At 36.9% G+C, this 23,211-nt stretch overlaps 1 protein-coding gene and 1 pseudogene across 2 annotated transcripts in view; both read right to left on the bottom strand.

Moving 5' to 3' along the window:
* The window catches only part of GLIPR1L2 (GLIPR1 like 2), a 61,996-nt gene extending 39,743 nt beyond the window's left edge, over positions 1–22,253 (bottom strand). For both annotated transcript variants that reach the window (XM_063076387.1, XM_063076388.1), the window contains exon 1: positions 22,020–22,253. In XM_063076387.1, the coding sequence (XP_062932457.1) occupies positions 22,020–22,253 (234 nt within the window). The remainder of the gene's footprint in view (positions 1–22,019) is intronic.
* LOC134360923 (monocyte to macrophage differentiation factor-like) lies at positions 6,787–7,288 on the bottom strand (annotated as a pseudogene).
* Positions 22,254–23,211: the final 958 nt, after the last annotated feature.

A 23,211-nucleotide genomic window follows, 5' to 3' on the forward strand; every position in this document is an offset into this window, starting at 1 on the left:
TCAGAGAAGCCTGACTAAAGTTTGGTCAAGAAGAGAGTCTCTGTCAGTCCCCCTTGTTCGAGAAAAAAAGAAACATCTTCTTTTCTTTTAACAATAAAAGTCTGTTTCTCAGTCATTTGTTCATTAAGGATCAGCTAAACCATATGTTGGGACTCATTAGTAGAGGACATTTGCTGAATGGTACAAGTAGTCAGACATTTAATTAGAGGCATTGTTGGAGCAGACTATAACCCCAGTTTCTGAGTCCAAAGGACAGACAATCAAGAATATTTCTAGATCTTGGGCTCAAAGCATCTTTAGATGATAGAGTGTAGACAGACAGTAATGGCAATCTGAAGAATTTCCTTGTGGATAATTTGAATAACTTTGGTGATTGCATAGATATCAGTGTCATTGTTATGACTATTTCCTGGAGCAGAGCATGGAAGCGTCCAGTTTCAGCTCACAGAGCTTCTTTAGATTAGGCCAGTCAGGTGTTAGTTCTCAGTGACTCCAAGTTAGAAAGGTAAAAGAAAAATTAGAAATGTTAGTTTGGAGAATTATAGCCAAATATTAGAGGAAACTAGAAGAACTGACAAAATGTGCAATATGACAGAATCAAGTCCAGTTTACATGTAGGTAATGAAACCTGAAGGACAGTGAACAGAACTAGAATCTAATAGCCCACAAGGATGTGCTATAGTTTTCCACTGAAACATAAAAAATGTCTCTCTATAGTCACCCCTTTTATCAGAAATAACCAAAGTAAGGTTATTCTTATTCACTAAATAGGTCTGGTCTCATTAGATTTGGCCTGATTATTCACATAAGTGCAGCAAGAATGATAGCTGACCATACAGGCCTTTTCAAGTATGCTTTGCTGGAACTTCTTATAAGGAATCTCATTTTAGACTTATAAAATCCTCTTGATGCTAAGAAGCCAAGCCAAGAACTCACTGCCACATTTTTCCTGCAATATCTTTAGATTTGGGTGAATTCTTCTCTTCTCCAGGTCCCGAAGATATCCTAAGCTTCCAGGAAATGACCTTCCTTACCCATCTGTAATGCTGGGAACCCTGTAAGACAGGTACCAAGCCAATTTTTCCAACAGTGCTTTGTAAGCATTGGCTCCATAAAACTATCTACTCATTTGTTATTTTATTCATCGTTCACAAATATGACATTCTAGTCAAAGTCTTGGTTATACAAACAAGGTTTCCAATCACGTTCTGTTATAAGGATGACAGATTCTTACTGAAGTCGAGTAAATAATTGTAATTGTCAATAAAATAAGAATACTCAATAAGAGTTTCTGGATTCTGGAGGGATCAAGCAAGGAGAAAAAAAATAAATGTTTCATTTCTCTTTACAAAGAGAAGTAAAGAACTTGTATTGTTGTAAGTTATAAATAGCTTAAGAAAAAAGAGAAATGCTTTTTATCATACAAAACAAAAGCCGTAATCATCCTTCATCAGTTCATTCTGTCCCAGGTAATTCTTGTTTTGCTTGATCTTGGGTTAAGAGTTTTATGAACCCATCAGCTTTTCCACTAGACTTGTGGAAAATCCTTAGTCCAGTAGTATGGTCTTAAAGTTATTTAAGCAATGCCATTAAAAATCTATACGCCAGAGTACCTGTTATAGTCCTTTTCATGGGTCTCTGAGATAGTCCTTTTTTGCTGAATATTAAGCATTCTGGTCAACAGCTGATTGCAAAAGCTTTTAGAAAAATCAGAGTGAAACAAAAACTATTTATGGAAGACAAAATACAAAATGGCTGTAAAGATCTGATGAGAGTTCATTACAAAGACAATGCAAGTGACAAGGACATTTGGTTGTTTCTATGGCATATAACATTTTAAGATAATAACTGGAATTATGAATGATAACATTATACCAGAAATATTAGGGAAAGTGAAAATATTGACAAATTTCTGGAAGTTTATGCAATATTTGAAATAACCACATTTTACCTATACAAATATAACCTAGAGAAGGTTAAGTATCTTTTCTTATTTGACAATGCTTTTCATGCAATTCAACATATAAAATAAATATAATTACTTTAACTTTTCGTTTTTTACAAGGTGAAAGAACAAATCCTTTGAGAGTTTCAAGGATTCCTCTGAGAAATCTCAAATGGAGATTTCTTGAAATGGAATCTCCTGAAACGGAGATTTCATTTAGGATTTAATTTTGGAATGGCAAAGTTCTCAAAATGTCAAAAGATTTGAACACTTAAATAGGATGCTAGATTGCTGTGAGATAATACTTAGCTACCTATTTAATCAAAATGCCAAAAGATTTCAAAAGGAACTGTAGGAGGTAACATGACTGCAAAAAAAAAAAAAAAAAAAAAAAATGAACTTATACCTCTTCTAAAAGTGAGAAAACTTTTTTTCTTTTTCAAATAATCAAAAACATGATAAAGCATGGAAATTATTCTAAGGCACAGAATCTTTGTTTTCTAGGCAGATTACTTAAAAAGTAAAGAAAAACTTTTTACAGTCTCTCATTAAGAGCAGACCAATAATCTGAGAAAACTTTGTCATTTTAACAGAGACAAAGTCAAATTCTAGTTTTGTATTGGTGCGCTTTTGATATTAAAGTTCATTTATAAGAAAGCTTATAAATAAATTCATTCAATATTAGCCATCTTTGACCATATAATATAAAACTCCTTTTCCACAAACCTTCTACATATTTCTATATTCATTTAGCGATTGTCCTAAATTTTTTTCTTTTTCATCTTGGAACAACTAGTCATTTCACTTTAGGACAATATTATTCTCTTTTTCCCTTAACAAAAACACATCCTACATTCCTTGCATACAGTTTAAGCAGTGTTTTATTCACTGGTACCTTTCATTTACAGAGAAATCTAGGAAGTAGACAATTGTGAATTGTGTCATATACCAGCATTCTACAGCAGACTAGCAAACTTTATGACGAAACCATTTCATAATTTTTATGAGGTATATGCTGTTTCATAGTACAAATTTTCAATGTGGGAAAAAGAACATATTTATTAACAGACCCAGATATATATAATGTGTGTATATACATAATTAAAATACATATATATATATATATATATATATATATATATATATATATATATATATATATATATATATTTGGTAGCTGGCTGGTACAGGGATCTAAACCTGTGATCTTGGGGTTATAAGGCTGTGCTCCAGATATATGTAGATTTTCTATACTACATAAAAATAAAAAAAGCCCAAAAGTATATAAATATAAACTTCAGCTTAATAATGAATGTTTCAGCAGTTTATCTTACTTAGAAATTATTAATGAATATCTAGTACTTAATTTAATCTAGCATGACTCTAAGGTAGAGTGTTACTGAAAACATTTTGGAAACTATTTTTAAAAAACATAACATCAAACAAAGCTGTCATCATCTCAGGTTATTTCCCTGTCAACTATTCTTATAGCACATGCATTCTAGGTAAGTATCAAAAAAATCACAAAGCAAAAAATCTAAGAAAAATTAAATATAGTTTTTTTTTTGTTTTACTGCTTCACTTGAAATTCATGAAGTAATAGATATCAAGAAATTAATTTATACTACATCTTCACTTGTACATTTGGTTTTTGGTTGAATTTACAATCTTATCTTAAATATCAAGTAAATATATCAAGGTAATTTTACTAGTAAACCCAAATTAGAATAAAAATGTATGCTTGTATTATATCTACTGCTGATAACTCAGAGGACACAGCTGTTTTTATTAAACCAACAATATTAAACTGTTCTTATCTGCCAAAGATTTATTCAAGTCAAGTGAACTTGAAAAGCATTTGGGTTAGTTTCTGTATTTCTGAGAATTTTAGGAATATTTAATTTATGTAGGGACTTATTCAGCTCAAAGCCAACTTTAATAGATCTCCTTTAAGAGATCTATTTGATAATACCATCCCAAGGTAAGAAAATATCACATACACATAACAAACATACATATATACACATAGAGATGCAAATAGAGATCTTACAGCTTCCATTCTAAAATTTTAGTCATGAGTCAGGTAAAATGCAGTAATACAAAACTCACTGGTTTATTTAAAATAGTTGGAATTATGCTTTTGACAGATGGAACAAGTTAAGGTTACCTGATTATATTAGATCATATGAAAACTAAAGTTTTTTACCAAAATTTGTGGAGGAGGTTTTTACCATTTTCTTTTGTTTTGATATGTAATCTTATGGAGGCTGTGAAGTACATTTTCGGTGACTATGGGGACATCAAACAGTTGTCTAGATGTCTCCAAAGTGTATGTGAGTGGATAAAATATCTAAACCCTAACCCTTTCAGCCTTAGGTAGTTGCTTTTAGGGGTCTCCAAGTCCCTTAAGAACCCCCTTGGGAACAGGGGGCCTAAAGTTCAAGTGACTGTAGGGTGCTGAGGGATTGGGGTGAGAGGGGAAATGTCTGGCAGGTGTGGACAGATGGATGGAGAAGGTAGGAGTTTTAAGGGATACATATCAAAGGATTCAAAAAAATTGAAGAGAAAACAAAGCAGGTAAAAGGAGGAAGGAGGAGTAGGGGTGATGGGAAGAGAGAGGTCTGAGAGGAGTCAGTTTGGGGAGATCTGTAGTCTCCCAAGGAGGCCACTGGAGTTCCAAATTATCCTTAGTAAAAATCATGCCGGCAAGAGAGGGAGCAGAGTTAGTAGAGCATGAAGTCACCAGGGGCTCAAGAACGGGTGTGGGGTTTAGTAAACTGAGAAGATCCCATGGGAAAAGCAGAACAAAGAAACCTCACAAGCAGCCAGGAAAAATTTTCCAGCCTAGAACTCAGAGTGAATCTCTTGACAAAACACAGCCAGGAGGAAGGACTTCCACTCTAGGATTCAGGGAGTGTATTTCCACTTGAAAGAAAGAAGCAGAAAAATATTTCAGTCCATGAGGTACCTTTCAGACAAAGAAGGCTGGGATCCAGCCTTTAGAGAGTATATTCAGAAACTTAAGAATCAAAATCTGTCCTCACCATGCTTCAACGGACTGTCATCCAGAGCACTGGCTTAGGAATCAGACTCAGCAATGGATCCCCGATCAGTCAGTCAGGAGGAGTGAGGACAAAGCCTTCAAAGGTGTACACTCAGGGTCCTGGATGAGAGGTCCGGGGATCCAATGATGAATCTGATCCTATCTTAGTCATGACACCATAACTGTTAAAGAAAAAATTATTCATGACACTTGTTAACACAGTAAGAAAGACTTTATTTAGGATTATCATAAATGGTTTGAGAGACTGGGCACAACTCCAAATGTGGGAAGGACGCATGAGGATTTATACCTATGGAACAGAATGAGGAGTCCAGTGGATGGAAAATTACTATGAGGAGACATCAAGGTAAGGTGATTCTTGCTAAAACTGATCTAACAGGATTCTTGCTGAAGGCATGCTAGGCTGATAAGATATCAAGAGGGGAGGATTCTCTCTAAACTGGGTTAGGCAGGATTCCTGCTGAAACAGGGCCATGCAGGCCTTAGGACAGGGCCCAAGGTCAACGCCTAGTCAAAAAGAGGTCTTAAAGGAGTTTAGTCAGGGAGAGAGTCTTTGTCAACATGCATACTACTGATTTTGGAAACTGAAGAAATTTAAGTAATGATTTTTATACAATGTGTCTGAGGGGGGATAAAGGAAAACATTATTAAGAAACTAGAGAATATCAGTATTCTACATATTATCCAACACATTGCTAGGTTCATTTGCTATTTTATTTCAAAGTTTGAATATGTATTCATAAATGAAATGAGTCTACATTCTTCTCTTTTTCTTCTTAATTATCATATTTGAAGATAAAAGTTATTATAGTTTCCTAAAATGAACCGAGGAGTTTCCAATCTCTCATTTTTTTAAACACAAAGAAAAATTTTAATATCATTGGTAGTATCTGTTCTTTGAGGATTATTTAGAATTAATTTTATTGACCTGGGATTGAGACCTATTTAAAAGATCTTCAACATCCTTGCTACTATCTTTTAAAGCACTGGTCTGTTAGGGTTTTTTTTTTTAACTCTTTGTGGGTTCATTTTGTAATTTATATTTTTCTGGAAAAATAATTTATTTCATCTATATATCTAATTTTATTAGCATGTTTGAACATAATAATCTCTTACATTCTCGTAATCTCATTTGTGTCTGTGGTTATACTTCTTTTTCTCATTCCCCAAATAATTTGTTTTCTCTTTATTTTCCTTAGGCTTATCAAGAGTGTGTCTATTTTTTCCAGTTCCCTCAAACAAAAATACTGTTTTTATGAAAAAAAATTCTTTTTCATTAATTTCACCTACTACACTTATTCTCTTATTCTTTTTAATTCAATTTTATTTATACTTATTTTGTGGGGTACAATGTGTTGTTTCAATACATGTATATACTGCACAATGATTCATTTAGAGTAGATAGCATAGTTTTGAACCTATTAGTTCACACGTAATCTTCCCCCTTACCTCCACCCCTCCCAGCCTCTGGTAACCATTATTCTACTCTCTACTTTTTTTTTTTCTTTTCAATACTCATAGATTAACATCCTTACTGCAAAAATCACTCTTAAAAATGAATTAGAAAGATCTAAGCAGAAATTTGATGAAGGACATGAGCAGGTAAGTCACACTCCAAAGAAACACATTTGGTTAATAAGTACATTCTAAGATCTAGTTGTGGGCGGAGGTAGCGCTGGCCCAGCTCCTGTCCCAGGATCCTGGACATCAGCTGGTTCCATTGCTGTCCTAGATGTGCAACAGAGTGGGCAGGGCTAAGGCCAACAGCCCCCCTCTCTCAGGATCCCTGGGCATTGGGGCTGGCTCTGTTGCTGGGCATTGATGTCATCACTAAGACTGGAGAAAACCCCATTATGAGACAGAAGAAGAGCTCAACCACCTTATACTTTTCATGGTAGAGAAATACATACATGATTCCTCCAGCTGCCATGAGCCAGATAAATCAATGCGTATGAGATGTAAGGGGTCCAAGTTCACGGAAAATTAACCATGCAGCATAAGAAGCAACAATGAAGAAATAGATAACCATTCTGTCACACATAAGAGCAGTCATCTTCCATGACACAACGTGAAATTCTGTGGAAACAGTGAAGAAGGCACAAAGGCCCATCCCATAAGTCCATGCTGTCATCTTTTCCCAGCAGTCATCAGATAAGCTGATGGAGAAGGGCACTGCCCGTGATGGTTGGAACAATGAGGAATGCATGTGTGTAACAGTTAGCGGCATGTTCACAGCAAGTTGGTTTGTAGTGGCCGTTGGCTGGGGCCTGATGGTTCATGAATCGCTGGAATAGATTCTTGAACTGCACTGATCCTCCACTCCTCCTCAGGTACCACGAGCTCTGTCTTGTCTGCACTGGCGGCTGGGTGTGTGGCCTTCATGGGCTTGGGTTGCTCTGGAGGCCACCTGCGTGCCAATGGAGCCCCTTGGCCTGGCAGGGCCAGAGTGTGCCAGGTTGGGGGGGTGGGATAGAGCCAGGGCCAGATCACTATTCTCTTATTCTTTTTTCCTTAGACTGCTTAGTTTGCTTATTTTCAGTCAGTTTACAATAACAGACATTGGTAATTGATTGGCTGTCTTTTCCTTTATTTATATGTCATGTGTTTGATATTAAGTGCTATGGGTCATATGTGTCCCACAAGAGTTCATGTGTTGGAAACTTGATCCACATGTAACAATTTTAAGAGGATGAGAAATCTGATTATGGTATTTGAAAAGTGGGGCCTTTGAGAGGTGATTGGATTGTAAGGACTGCACCCTTGTGAATGGATTAATCCATTCATGGAGTAATGAGCTGAAGGTAATGAGTTATCAGGGGTGTGGACTGGTGGCTTTATAAGGAGGCCATATAGGAAAACTCTTGCTCATGCCAATTCTCACCATGTGATACACTGCATCACCACAGAGAGTCACCACGAAGAAGGCCCTCACCAGATGCGTCTCCTGGACTGTGGACTTCCCAGCCTACAAAACTGTTGAGAAATAAACTTCATTTCTTTATAAATCACCCAGTTTCAGGTATTCTGTAACAAGCAACAGAAAACAGTCTAATATATTGGGTCAACGTTTTGGGGAAATTTTGGTTTTATTATTGATCCAAGTATAATTTAAAAAGCATTGATTAATTTCCAAATAGCTGAGTCTACCAAGCAACATTTTTTTGGTTTTGCTTTCTAGTTAATTAAATTTGGGTCAGAAATTTAGCTGTAATATTTCTATTTGAGTTTTTCTTTAAGACCAAGAAAACAATGACTTTTTCTGTAAAAGTTACATGTACATAAGAACGTCTATCCCTTATTGACAGAGTATGTGATTATTTTGACCAATTTTTACTTATTGTGCTATATATCACTTTATTTTTGAAATCTACTTTGGTTATGAAATTTGGAAAAAAGTGTAGAAAACATTTCATAATGACTTTTTAAAAAATTTCTGAGTATTTCTGGGAAATTTTACTTTACGTATTTTCTGTGTTGGTCAGTGCACAAAAGTCTTTGACTATTTTAGTTTCATGGATTATACCTTTTTCACTACATAATATTTCTTTTTGTCTATTTTAATGCATTTAGTCATTTCTGTATTATTTTATATATTATTTTTTATTAGAATTTTCCTAATATATTTTTACTCATATTTTTATTTTCAGTTCTTTTGTTGCAGGTATATATTTTTGCAAACAAGATATAGGCAGATTTTTGTTTACTTAGTCAATCTGTAATTATTGATAGGGAAATTAAATTCACTCATATTTGCCACAATAATTAATATATTTAGTTTGTTTTAATGTTATTTCATGTTTAAATTTTTTTTCTTACTGTCATTTCCTATTTTTCTTTTTCCTTATTTTTCAGGGTTGATTACATTTTTTTTTATTCCTCCCTTCTCTTCTGTAAATTTAAAGTTTAATTAACTCTTCCCATCTTCTAACTACTAATATCCCATCTTTATGATAATCTTTATGTTCATCTTAACTATCTTTAATTCACTTCAATTATTACATTTTAAATTATATGCTTAAATTTATTAAAACATTAAAAAAATATCAAAAATACATAACTGCGCTTACTTCCATTTTGATGTTTTATTTGCCTACTTCTTTCCAACATCCACAAGGATTAGACTTTAGGAATGACACCCCCACTGTCCTAAATACTGGATTTTACTGAGGTTATTCAGAATTAAAAATTTTTGGCATTACATGTTTTCTTACTATATACATCTCTTGTTTAACGAATACTTTTTTATCACTTAGTTTCAATTCTCAATAACATTATCACCATGCATTTAAGAAAATATTTTATTTATTCACTTATTTTTTTGCAGTTGGAATATTTTATTTTTTGAGCAAATAATATAATAGTTTACAAAAATCAAAATCACATAAAATTATTGAAAAGCCTTGTTATTATCCTGCTCCCCACTATCCCATTTCCCCTAAGCCTTCTACAGGTAATCAACTGGTTCCTTGTGGATTTCTCCAGTGTTTTTTAATGCAAATATGCATTCTTTTTCATTTGTTTTTCTTACATAAAATACATCATAATATACATTGCTTTTTCCAAGGTCCATGAGATATTTCCTCGTTAGTGTAGAGAGTTTTCTCATTTTTTTTGTAGAGCCACATGGTATTCTTTTACATGGATGAACCAGTTAGTTTAATCAACCCCTTAGTGCTGGAGTGTTTTTCCAGTCAATTGCTATTATCAAACAATGTTACAGTGAAAAATCTGAACTGATGCCATTTTCTTCTTGTGTGGTATGTCTGTAGGATGTATACTCAGAAATGGGTTCAGAAATAGGGTAAATACATCTATAATTCATTAGGTATTTGTCTGATTCCTTTCTAAAGGGATTGTATCATTTTGCTTTCACACCAGTAATGCATGGAGTAGAGAAAAGTTTTTCAGACTTTGATACAAAATCCAGAAGAAATTTTTAAAAACCGATTAATCAGCTAGGTAAAAATATTAAAAAGTCTAGATGGCCAAAAATACAATAAGGAGATAAAAAGAAAAATGTCAAACTGGGGAAAATAATATAAAAATTGATTCTAAAAGGGGAATGAGGCAAAAAGCTAATAAAAAACTACTCTGTAGCAATATTTGTTCTTCTACAACTTGGACAACATGAACTCTTTCTGTCTCTCACACACAATACCTGTTGAAGATGAGTTTATTATAGAAAATTATAAATGCAACAAAGGATTAGTAGATAAAACAAGAGAATAATACACAAAGACACTAAAATAATAAAAAACTAAAAATATAAAATATGCTTAAAATAATTAAAGGATTGATTACAGAAATAGAAATCATAAGAAAAGAATAGGACACTGGGGGGAAATGGGCAAATTAAAAATAAAACAAAATCCATACCTGAGCTCAAATGAAAAAAAGGTAATACCCACTTACCAAAAATGAAGGGGAAAGTTAAAAGCCAGGGTGACAAACTCATGAGCCCAATCTCAAGAGAGGAGATATCAGACCAGATATAAGTACTACTAATATGGGAACAAAAGATGTAGCCATAGTGTTACATAAGGCAAGTTCTGGAACTGAGATCTTTGCAAAAAATTAGGACCCTGAGTACTTCCTAATGAAAGGAGACTAGAAAATTCTGCTCACCAGCCTGAGGAAGTGACAAGAAAGTCAGATGGAAACAGTCATGTGAGACATCAAACTCACTGACCAACAAACTCCTAAACCTATACTGTACAATACTTATACTTACACAAGCAATGTATAAGCTGAGAATACCCAACCGAAATAATTACAATTCATATCACAGATAAATGTAGGCCAAGAAATTGGTTTACCTAGATGAAATGGACAAATTCCTAGAAAGACACATCCTACCAAGACTAAATCATGAAGAAAAAGGAAATCTAAATAGACCTGTATTAGTCCATTTTTGTTGCTTATAACAAAATACCAGGAACTGGGTGATTTATAAAGAAAAAATTTACTTCTTATAGTTTCTGAGGATGGAAAGTCCAAAGTCCATCTGGTGGTGGCAACAGTGACCCAGGGGTCTCACACTGCAAGATGGTGGAAGCAGAGAGAGCAAGAGAGAGAGACAACTCTCCTCTTCTTTTAAAGCCCTTGAAACTATGCCCTTGACACTATGCCCTTGACCACCATTTTTAATCCATTCACTACTGTACAGTCCTACAATCTAATCACCTCTTTAAGGCTCCACCTTTAAATTACCATAATAGGATTTCCCACCCTCTCAACAGTCATAGTGGGGGCTAAGTTTCTAATACATAAAACTTGGGAGACACAATTTAAGCTTCAGAGAATTTGGGGGAGACATAATTCAATCTTCTACAAGACCTATAACTAGTAAGGAGATTCAATCAGTTATAAAAATCTCCCAATAAAGAAAAGCCCAGGACCAGAGGGCTTCACTGCTGAATTCTACCAAACATTTAAAGAAGAATTAACAAAAAACCTCAAACTCTTCTGAAAAAATGAAGAGTAGGTAACACTTCCTAACCCATTCTGAGGCGAGCATTACCCTGATACCAAAGCCAGATATAGATACTATGAGGAAAAAAAAAAAAAAAAACTATAAGAAAAAAAATAGAAGGTAATTATCTCAACATGATAAAAGCCATATATGAAAAGTTCACAAGTAGCATCATATTTAATGGTGAAAGACTGAAACCTTTTCACCTAAGATCAGTAACAAGACAGTGATGCCCATTTTTGCCATTTCTAATCACCACGCTACTGGAAATCCTAGCCAGAAAACTAGGCAAGGAAAAAAATAATAATAAAAGCATCCAAATTGGAAAGGAAGAAGTAAAATTTTTTTGTTCGTAGATGACATGGTCTCATATGGAGAAAACCCTAAAGATCCTATGCACAAACACACAAAAACCGTAGAACCCATAAACAAACTCAGTAAAGTAGCAGGTTACAAAATTAACATAAAAAATATATTAGCATTTCTATACATTAATGATGCACAATCTGAAAAGGAAATTAGGTGAATGATTTCATCACAATAGCTTCAAAAAATAAAATAAAACAAAATACTTAGGAATAAACTAAAGAGAGAAAGACATATACTGAAAACTACAAAACATTACTGAAAGAAATTAAAGAGGAGTTTCAAGATGGCGGCAGCTGCGGCGGCTGGCGCGGAGTAGCTGAGGTGGAAAAGGTGGCCACTGGGCCTCAGGCAGCCGGGAAACTTGTGGACCTTCCTCTGGCCATCTCTTAAGGGAGGACTGCTGCTGCTGGCCGGTCGTGGGGGCTCAACGCCACTTTGCCCCCGGCAGGAGAGGCTGCCTCATTTACAGGCAACAGCTTTGAAGTGTGGAGCAGGAAAAGAACTGATTCTTAGCTGCAAAAGCGAGTCTTGAAACAGGGAACACGGCGCCAGGGCTGCTGTGGATGCAGCCAGGATCCCGGAGGCTGGGGCCGCACTGAAGGTGGCCAGCTGCCCTATTCAGGATTCGAGGTTTCAGGCTGGCATTAAAGAAGATTCCTGGGAGCGCCCGAGCGGCGCCGCGACTGAACAGCCCGAGGCGGCAGTGCCGAGAACACGGAAGGCAACAAACCAGAGTCAGAGCGAGCGCCCGACCTGGCACAGCACTGTGAGTGATCCCTGGCACAGCTCTGTTCGGGGGGTGGATGCCCACGCGGCTCCCGCCTGCACCACCAGGCCACTCACTGCCCCAGTGCTGCCTCCATTTTCCCAGGTGCGGGCAGCTCCGCCCTGCTCGGCCATCACTGAGCCCATTTGCTTGGCCTGGCGCGGGGCTTTCCGGACCCTGCGGGCCGGCCTCCTCTCCCACTCCCTCCGCGGTTCTCTGGCAGGGCTGGGGGTGTGGGGCGTCCCGACCAGTTTTGGGAGGGCTAGGAAGTAAGGGCGGGCCGACTGTCACTCCACCACACCCTGGACTCCGGCCTGGTAAACTTCCTGTTACTGGGAGGCAGATACCATCTCTGCGACCACCAGTTTGGAAAAAAGCCTAACGAATTTCTGGTTGGGAATAGTGTGGTAGGAGATTTCCCAGGTCCACTTGAACCTGCCGGAGAGCAGGCTGCAGGCGGGCACTAGACTCGGTTTATACCGGGGGGATACAAAGGTGAACAAGACCCGAGAAAGATCTACACAGTGCTACAAAGGCACCCAGAGAGACCGGTCGTCTGTGCCTAGCAGAAACCTGGTAGACTTCCTGGGCGAGGCGGTGCTGAGCAGGGTCTTGAAGGCCCAGCTGATAGACGAGGGGTGCAGAAGACACACCCCAGCCCAGCACAGTGTGCACAGAGGGGGGAGACGTGCGGCCAGGGAGGCGGAGACTCGACAGAAACCACACACCCGGTGGGGTCGCCACTGCACGATCTAACAGCCTGGGCCAGAGCACACGGAACGGGGAGAAGTCCTGTACAGAAAGTGAAACCTCAACAGAGATCACACACCCTGTGGTACGTGATCCACCAGCCCAGCAGAGTACAAGCTGACCAGAAAGGTGGATCCCCGGAGAAGCCCAAGACCCGAGGCAACCACACACACAAGACACTAGAGGCCAACTGAGCAGTCACGGTGGGAGCCATACCAAATTGGCAACCACAGCAACATCCTAGTTAGTCATTAGTCTTTAACCGGTGGACTGTGAAACCCCCTGCCACAATGAATAAACACCAAAAAAAAGACACCAGAAATACAAAAAATCAAGAAAGTACACCACCAAAAGTTAATAAATCTCATACTATAGATCCTATAGAACAAGAAGCCCTTGAAATAACTGACAAGGAATTTCGAGTGATAATTCTAAGGAAACTGAATGAGATACAAGAAAACTCAGCTAGACATCATGATGAAATGAGGAAAAGTATACAGGATCTGAAAGAGGAAATATACAAGGAAATCAATGTCCTGAAAAAAAATGTAGCAGAACTTGCTGAACTGAAGAAGTTATTCAGCGAAATAAAAAACACAACGGAGAGTTTAACCAGCAGGCTTGTCGAAGTTGAAGAGAGAACCTCTGAACTTGAAGATGGGCTGTTTGAAATAACACAAGCAGACAAAAAGAAAGAAAAAAGAATCAAGGACATGGAAGAAAATCTGAGAGAGATATCAGACAACCTCAAGCGCTCAAATATCCGAGTCATGGGTATTCCAGAAGGGGAGGAAAATGGAGATTCCATTGAAAACATATTCAACAAAATAGTGGCAGAAAACTTCCCAGGTATAGGAAAAATCACAGATCTTCAGATCCAGGAAGCTCAACGATCTCCAAACGTATTCAACCCAAAAAGGCCTTCTCCAAGACATGTCAATAGTCAAATTGGCAAAACTCAGAGACAAAGAGAGAATCTTAAAAGCTGCAAGAGAGAAGCATCAAATCACCTATAAGGGAGCCCCAATCAGGTTAACATCAGACTTTTCATCACAAACCCTAAAAGCTAGAAAGGAATGGGATGATATTTTCAAAATACTAAAAGACAAAGATTGCCAGCCAAGAATACTCTACCCTGCGAGGCTATCCTTCCGAAATGAGGGGCAAATAGTATATTTCTCAGACAAACAAAAACTGCGGGAGTTCACTACCACAAGACCACCCTTACAAGAAATCCTCAAGGGAGTACTGGGTTTGGTTCCTGAAAAATAACTACCACTGCCATAAAAACCTAAGAAAAATCTAAACCCGCTAGTACAATAAAAATGGCATTCATGAAGAGAAAACAAGCTAACAAAAACACTATCTACAACCAAAGAACCAACAAACAAAGAAACCAAACAGTAAATCAGAAAGCAAGGAACAAAAGACACCTAAGACAACCAAACAACCAATAAAATGCTAGGAATAAATCAACACCTTTCAATAACAACTCTTAATGTTAAAGGCTTAAATTCCCCAATTAAAAGACACAGACTGGCTGACTGGATCAAAAAGCAGGACCCAACTATATGCTGCCTACAAGAAACCCACCTCACCCATAAAGATTCACACAGACTAAGAGTGAAAGGATGGAAAAAGATTTACCATGCAAACAGAAAAGAAAAACGAGCTGGAGTGGCTATTCTTATATCTGACAAAATAGACTTTAAACTAAAAACCATAAAAAGAGACAATGAGGGACACTACTTAATGATAAAAGGACTGATCCATCAAGAAGACATAACAATCATAAATATGTACGCACCCAATGTTGGAGCAGCCAGATTTATAAAACAAACTCTATTAGACCTAAAGAAGGAAATAGACACTAATACCATAATAGCAGGGGACCTGAACACTCCACTGTCAATATTAGACAGATCATCTAGGCAAAGAATCAGTAGAGAAACACAAGATCTAAACAAGACTCTAGACCAATTGGAATTGGCAGATATCTACAGAACATTCCACCCAACAACCTCAGAATATTCATTCTTCTCATCAGCACATGGATCATTCTCCAGGATAGATCACATATTAGGTCACAAATCAAGTCTCAATAAATTCAAAAAAATTGGAATTATCCCATGTATCTTCTCAGACCACAATGGATTAAAACTAGAAATTAATAACAAACAAAACTCTGGAAACTATACAAACACATGGAAATTAAACAGCATTCTACTTAATGACATATGGGTCCAAGAAGAAATCAAGCAGGAAATCAAAAAGTTTATTGAAACTAATGAAAACAATGATACATCATACCAAAACCTGTGGGATACTGCAAAAGCAGTATTGAGGGGAAAATTTATTGCATTAAATGCTCACTTCAGAAGAATGGAAAGATGGCAAGTGAACAACCTAACACTTCACCTTAAAGAACTAGAAAAACAAGAACAATCCAATCCTAAAGTTAGCAGACGGAAAGAAATCATTAAGATCAGAGCAGAACTGAATGAAATTGAAAACCAAAAAACAATTCAAAAGATCAACGAATCAAAAAGTTGGTTTTTTGAAAAGATAAATAAAATTGACAAACCATTAGCATGGCTAACAAAAAAAAGAAGAGAGAAGACTCAAATAACAAAAATTAGAAATGAAAAAGGCGATATTACAACTGATTCATCTGAAATACAAGGAATCATTCGAGACTACTATAAACAACTATACGCCAACAAATTTGAAAATCTGGAGGAAATGGATAAATTTCTGGACACACACAAGCTCCCAAAACTGAACCGTGAAGACGTAGAAAATTTGAACAGACCAATAACAATAAAGGAGATTGAAGCTGTTATCAGAAGGCTCCCAACAAAGAAAAGCCCAGGACCAGATGGATTCACATCAGAATTTTACCAAACATTCAAAGAGGAATTGACACCGATTCTTTACAAACTATTCCAAAAGATTGAAATGGACGCAAATCTCCCAAACTCATTCTATGAAGCAAACATCATCCTGATACCAAAACCAGGTAAAGATATAACCAAAAAAGAAAACTACAGGCCGATATCCTTGATGAATATAGATGCAAAAATCCTCACTAAAATACTAGCAAACAGAATACAGCAACACATACGAAAAATTATTCATCACGATCAAGTGGGATTCATCCCAGGGATGCAAGGTTGGTTCAACATACGCAAATCAATAAATGTGATACACCATATTAATAAACTCAAACACAAGGACCATATGATCATCGCTATAGATGCTGAAAAAGCATTTGATAAAGTTCAGCACTCATTCATGACAAAGACCCTCTATAAGTTAGGTATAGAGGGAAAGTATCTCAACATAATTAAAGCCATATATGACAAACCCACTGCCAATATCATCCTGAATGGGGAAAAGCTGAAAGCTTTTCCTTTAAGAACAGGCACTAGACAAGGATGCCCACTCTCACCACTCCTACTCCTATTCAACATAGTGTTGGAAGTACTAGCCAGAGCAATCAGAGAAGAGAAGGAAATAAAGGGCATCCAGATTGGAAAAGATGAAGTCAAACTGTCCCTGTTTGCAGATGACATGATCCTATATATCGAACAGCCTAAAACCTCTACAAAAAAACTGTTGGAATTGATCAATGATTTCAGCACAGTAGCAGGATACAAAATCAACACACAAAAATCAGTAGCATTTCTTTTCTCCAACAGTGAACATGCAGAACCAGAAATCAAGAAAGCCTGCCCATTTACAATAGCCACCAAAAAAATAAAATACTTAGGAATTGAGTTAACCAAGGAGGTGAAAAATCTCTATAATGAGAACTACAAACCACTGCTGAGAGAAATTAGAGAGGATACAAGAAGATGGAAAGATATCCCATGCTCTTGGATTGGAAGAATCAACATAGTGAAAATGTCCATACTACCCAAAGTGATATACAAATTCAATGCAATCCCCATCAAAATTCCAAAGACATTTTTCTCAGAAATGGAAAAAACTATTCAGACATTTATATGGAACAATAAAAGACCACGAATAGCCAAAGCAATGCTCAGCAAAAAAAATAAAGCTGGAGGCATAACACTACCTGACTTTAAGCTATACTACAAAGCTATAATAACCAAAACAGTATGGTACTGGCATAAAAACAGACACACTGACCAATGGAATAGAATAGAGAATCCAGAAATCAACCCACACACTTACTGCCATCTGATCTTTGACAAAGGCACCAAGCCTATTCACTGGGGAAGGGACTGCCTCTTCAGCAAGTGGTGCTGGGATAACTGGATATCGATATGCAGGAGAATGAAACTAGATCCATACCTCTCACCGTATACTAAAATCAACTCAAAATGGATTAAGGATTTAAATATACACCCTGAGACAATAAAACTTCTTAAAGAAAACATAGGGGAAACACTTCAGGAAATAGGACTGGGCACAGACTTCATGAATACGACCCCAAAAGCACGGGCAACCAAAGGAAAAATAAACAAATGGGATTATATCAAACTAAAAAGCTTCTGCACAGCAAAAGAAACAATTAAAAGAGTTAAAAGACAACCAACAGAGTGGGAGAAAATATTTGCAAAATATACATCTGACAAAGGATTAATATCCAGAATATATAAGGAACTCAAACAACTTTACAAGAAGAAAACAAGCAACCCAATTAAAAAATGGGCAAAAGAGCTAAGTAGGCATTTCTCTAAGGAAGATATCCAAATGGCCAACAGACATATGAAAAAATGCTCAAGATCACTCAGCATCCGGGAAATGCAAATCAAAACCACATTGAGATACCATCTAACCCCAGTTAGGATGGCTAAAATCCAAAAGACTATGAACGATAAATGCTGGCAAGGCTGCGGAGAAAAAGGAACTCTCATACATTGTTGGTGGGACTGCAAAATGGTGCAGCCTCTATGGAAAATGGTATGGAGTTTCCTTAAACAATTGCAAATAGATCTACCATACGACCCAGCCATCCCACTGTTGGGAATATACCGAGAGGAATGGAAATCATCAAGTCGAAGGTATACCTGTTCCCCAATGTTCATCGCAGCACTCTTTACAATAGCCAAGAGTTGGAACCAGCCCAAATGCCCATCATCAGATGAGTGGATACGGAAAATGTGGTACATCTACACAATGGAATACTACTCAGCTATAAAAACGAATGAAATACTGCCATTTGCAACAACATGGATGGACCTTGAGAGAATTATATTAAGTGAAACAAGTCAGGCACAGAAAGAGAAATACCACATGTTCTCACTTATTGGAGGGAGGTAAAAATTAATATATAAATTCACACACACACATACACACACACACACACAAACCGGGGGGGGGGGAAGAAGATATAACAACCACAATTATTTGAAGTTGATACAACAAACAAACAGAAAGGACATTGTTGGGGGGGAGGGGGGGAGGGAGAAGGGAGGGAGGTTTTGGTGATGGGGAGCATTAATCAGCTACAATGTATATCGACAAAATAAAATTAAAAAAAAAAAAAAGAAAACAAAGGTGGCTTACAGAAAACAATAAAAAAAAAAAAAAGAAATTAAAGAAAATACTAATGAGTGGAAAGACATCCTATGTTAATGGATTGGAAGACAATGTTGTTAAGATGCCCATATGACCCAAAATGTTGCACAAATCAATGCAACCCCTATCAAAATTCCAATAATGTTTTTCACAAAAATACAAAAATACCTCCTAAAATTCACATAAAATTTCAAAGGACCCTGAATGGCCAAAATAATCCAGAAAAAGAACAAACCTGGAGAACTCACACTTCCTGACTTCAAAACTTATCACAACACTACACTAATCAAACAATATGGTACTGGCATACAGATATTCAGAGCCCAGAAATAACCCCCCCCATATATGATCAAATAATTTTTGACAAGGGTAGAAAGACCACTTAATAGTGGGGGATAAAAAGGCTTTTTCAGCAAATGGTGCTTGGAAAATGATATCTACAGGCAGAAGAATGGAGTTGGACCCTTACCTTACACCATATACAAAAATTAACTCAAAATAGATCAAAAAACTAAATGTAAGAGCTAAAACTATAAAACTTTTAGAAGACATAGGGGAAATGCTTCATGACATTGGATTCTTCAAATGATTTCTTGGATATGACATCAAAAGCACAGAGAGCAAGAATAAAATAAATTAGGCTTCATCAAAGTTAAAAACTTTTACACACCAAAGGGCAATATCAATAAACAGAATGAAAAGGCAACCTATGGAATAGGAGAAAATATTTGCTAATCATATATCTGATAAGATTAATATCCAGCATATAAAAAATTCCTACAGCAACAATTGAAAAACTAACAAACCAACTGAAAAATAGGTAAAGGACTTGAACAGACACTTCTCCAAACATAAACAAATGGCCAATAACCACATGAAAAGATGCTCAACATCACTAATCATTAAACCACAAAGAGATACAACTTCACACCCATCAAATGACTATTATAAAAAACCAAAAAACAAAACGCAAAACCCCAGAAAACAAGAGTCAGGAAGATGTGGAAATATTGGAACCCTTGTGCATTCCTGGTGGGAATGTAAAACGGTGCAGCCATTATGGAAAACAGAACAGTGATTCTTCAAAAAATTAAACATAGAATTATCATATGATTCAGCCATTCCAGTTCTGGTATATATCTAAAAGAAGCAAAAGCAGGGACAGAAATAGGTATTTGTACACACACGTTTTACAGTAGCATTATTCACAATAGCCCCAAAGTGGAAACACCCCAAGTGTCCATCAACAAAAGAATGCATAAACAAAATGTGGTATATACACACAGTGGAATATTATTTAGCCTTAAAAAGGAAGGAAATTCTGACACATGCTACAACATGGATGAACTTTGAAGACATTATGCTAAGGGAAATAAGCCAGTCACAAAGACAAATACTGTACTATTTCACTTATATGAGGTAACATGAGTAGTTAAATTCATAGAGACAGAAAAGTAGTACTCAGGGACTGGGTGGAGGAGGATATGGACAGTGATTGTTTAATGCGTATGGAGTTTCAATTGGGAAGATGAAAAAAGTTTTGGAGATGGGTGGTGGTGAAGTTTGCACAACAATGTGAATGTACTTAATGTCATTGAACTGTACACTTAATATGGATAAAATAGTAAACTTTATGTATATTTTACTATAATTAAAAAAATACATTTTTTGATGTTTAAAAACAAGGTAGAACAAAAATACTACATTACAACAGTATGGGAGAGATGTGTTCAGAATTTAATGTTCTAATATCTTTTTAATATTTGGAAGGATGTTACATATACTGATTAACTTTGGACTTTGTACAATGAAGTATATATGTTAAAATGCTAAGAATACATAATAAAAGAATAAAAACGAAATGTATGATTTCTAAACCTGTTAAAGAAAAGTTCTAAATAGACCATATTATTATGATAGACTATACTATTTGCAGTCACTATTTGTCTTAGCAAAATACATGGAAAAAATACACACCAACTTTTAGAAAGAAAAGGGCAAGAAATAACTAAAATATGTCCAATCAAAGTAGCATCTTGAAATTAACATTAAGACAAAGTACCATTTTATAATTTATTAATTTAGCAAATGATTGAAAATGCCCAAGCCAGTGAGGATGTGATGAAAACAGAACCCTTATACATAGCTGGTACCTGCTTAATTTGGCACAGCCCTTTAGAAAAGCAATTGCTATGTAGCATATAAATAAAAAATACCATACCCTTAATTTATTTATCCTTTTTCTGAAATGTTTGCTAGGAATCTAATCTTGAAGAAAGAAAAGACATATATCTAGCGAGGCAGTCCTTGCAATATCATGTATAATGTAAATTAGAAGCTCCCAATTGCCTGATAAGAGGATAGTTATTTACTTGCTGGATTTTGCCGTCATTTTTAATGACAATCATGAAAACTCCGTAGCAACAAGGCAATAATTGAACAGTTATTAAATGAAAATAGGCAATGAAAAAGTGGGAAAAAAGAACAGCAATGCAAGGGAATGCAAAACCAGGGTCAGGACTAGATTGGGGGGACTGAGACACTTCCTCTGGAGCAAAATTTGGAGTGGGCACCCAAAAACTCAATATTCAAGATAAAATAACTTTTTGAAAAAAGTTAAAATTAATATGAAATCATCCAAGATGGAAGAAACTCAAAATTCTAAGTAAAAACAGGATCTGACCTTGTACTTGCACCACCCTGAGAGTGCCTCACTTGCCTCTCCCAAATCCAGACCCAAAGATCCTGTCTGTTCAAAATTCTGATATTTTCTTCATCATTGATATGTTTGCACTGACTTTTAATTTTTTAAGACTGTTGCATTAAAATATTTTCTTAAATTGACGCCCCCTTAAAATCTGCACCTCAGGAGAGCGCCTCCACTCAGTCCCCGCTCTGGGCAAAATCATGGCAATAACTACGTTAGCGTGATAGCGCTTTTCATTTCTCGAGTGTACAAACCGTACGTATATTTTTAAACCCAAAATAAAAGTGCGGTTCTCCGCGATCCTTAAGGTTCAGAGCAGTGGCCCAGCCTTTGAGGCCGAGGGGAGCACCGTGACAAGGGTTGTGGGAGATTCGGGAAACCGTCTTTGGGCCTCACCATGAAGCGCAAGTTAGACCCTCCGGGGTGGACGTTGCCCCGGAGCTCATTGTGGAGGTTCACGTACTCATTGATAAAGTCTACGTCTTCTTCGTGTGGCAAAAAATTCGCATTCAAACCGGAACCCAGCAGTAGGAGCCACAGCTCACAGAGCCACAGCTTCAAAACTCCTCCTAAGGGCAAGGCGAACGATTGGGCACACAGCCCCGGGGCGAAGAGCCTTAGAGACTCCATGGTCCACCGGCCGCGAACAGGCCAGTGCGCACGCGCCGGCCCGCCCTGGTGACGTGCCAATCTACGGGGTGGCGCGGGCAAGCCGTGACCCCGCCTCGCCGGAAGGATGGGCGGGACTAGGGAGGAGGATGGCAGGAGGGAAGACAGACGGGCGGGTAAGAAAGCTCGTAGTAAATGTCTAACGATCTAAAAAAACTGAGCTAAATGAGTACAGGCTTTTTCACTGAACTAATGGAATAAAGGATTGTCCAGAGTTGATTTCTGACACCGAATGATGCATCGTCGTTTATTAATGAGCCATCGGTTTGTACAGTAAATGCCAGTTGCTTAGTAATTATCACATGTCTGAGGAACCTTCTAATTATGCAAGGGTAAATGATCATTCTTCTATGATACTGATAAAAATTCATTTTTTTTTCTTCCATTCTTACCTGTTGAGTTGGAAATTTAGTGCAGAGAGTGCCCTTTATTTTCCTCATGGACAAAATAATACGCTCTTTAAGGCAGACTTACTGAGATTTTTCTCTCAGTTTTTTAGTGAACGTTTGTAGTGAACCGTAAAATATATGGGAGAGTGGAAAGCTCTGCGTTTAGGGGAGAGAGTAGGAATCATCAAACTCTTCTATGGTTGAAATATTTCTATTTCTTCTCTCATAGCACTGTATAGACAGCCTGTAATATCAATATTTATCTTCTTCACTGACAAACTGTTGCATTCACAGTGGGAAAGAACTAATTTTTTGTTTTCATTTCTTTCAGACAAAATGGGCTAGTGTACTAGCAGATTTTGGCCTGGTCTCTTTACCTTCAAACATTTTGCTCAAGAGAAACTTGCTTTGAAGACCAAATTCTAAGCATGAAATAAAAGTGCATATTTGTTTTGGGGTACATATTTGCATATTACATATTGTGTTTAATAGCATTAAGGAGATATTCAAAATCATTGATATTGGGACAG

The sequence above is a fragment of the Cynocephalus volans genome, chromosome 12 (genome assembly GCF_027409185.1).
Source record: "Cynocephalus volans isolate mCynVol1 chromosome 12, mCynVol1.pri, whole genome shotgun sequence".
Classification (NCBI taxonomy): Eukaryota; Metazoa; Chordata; class Mammalia; order Dermoptera; family Cynocephalidae; genus Cynocephalus; species Cynocephalus volans.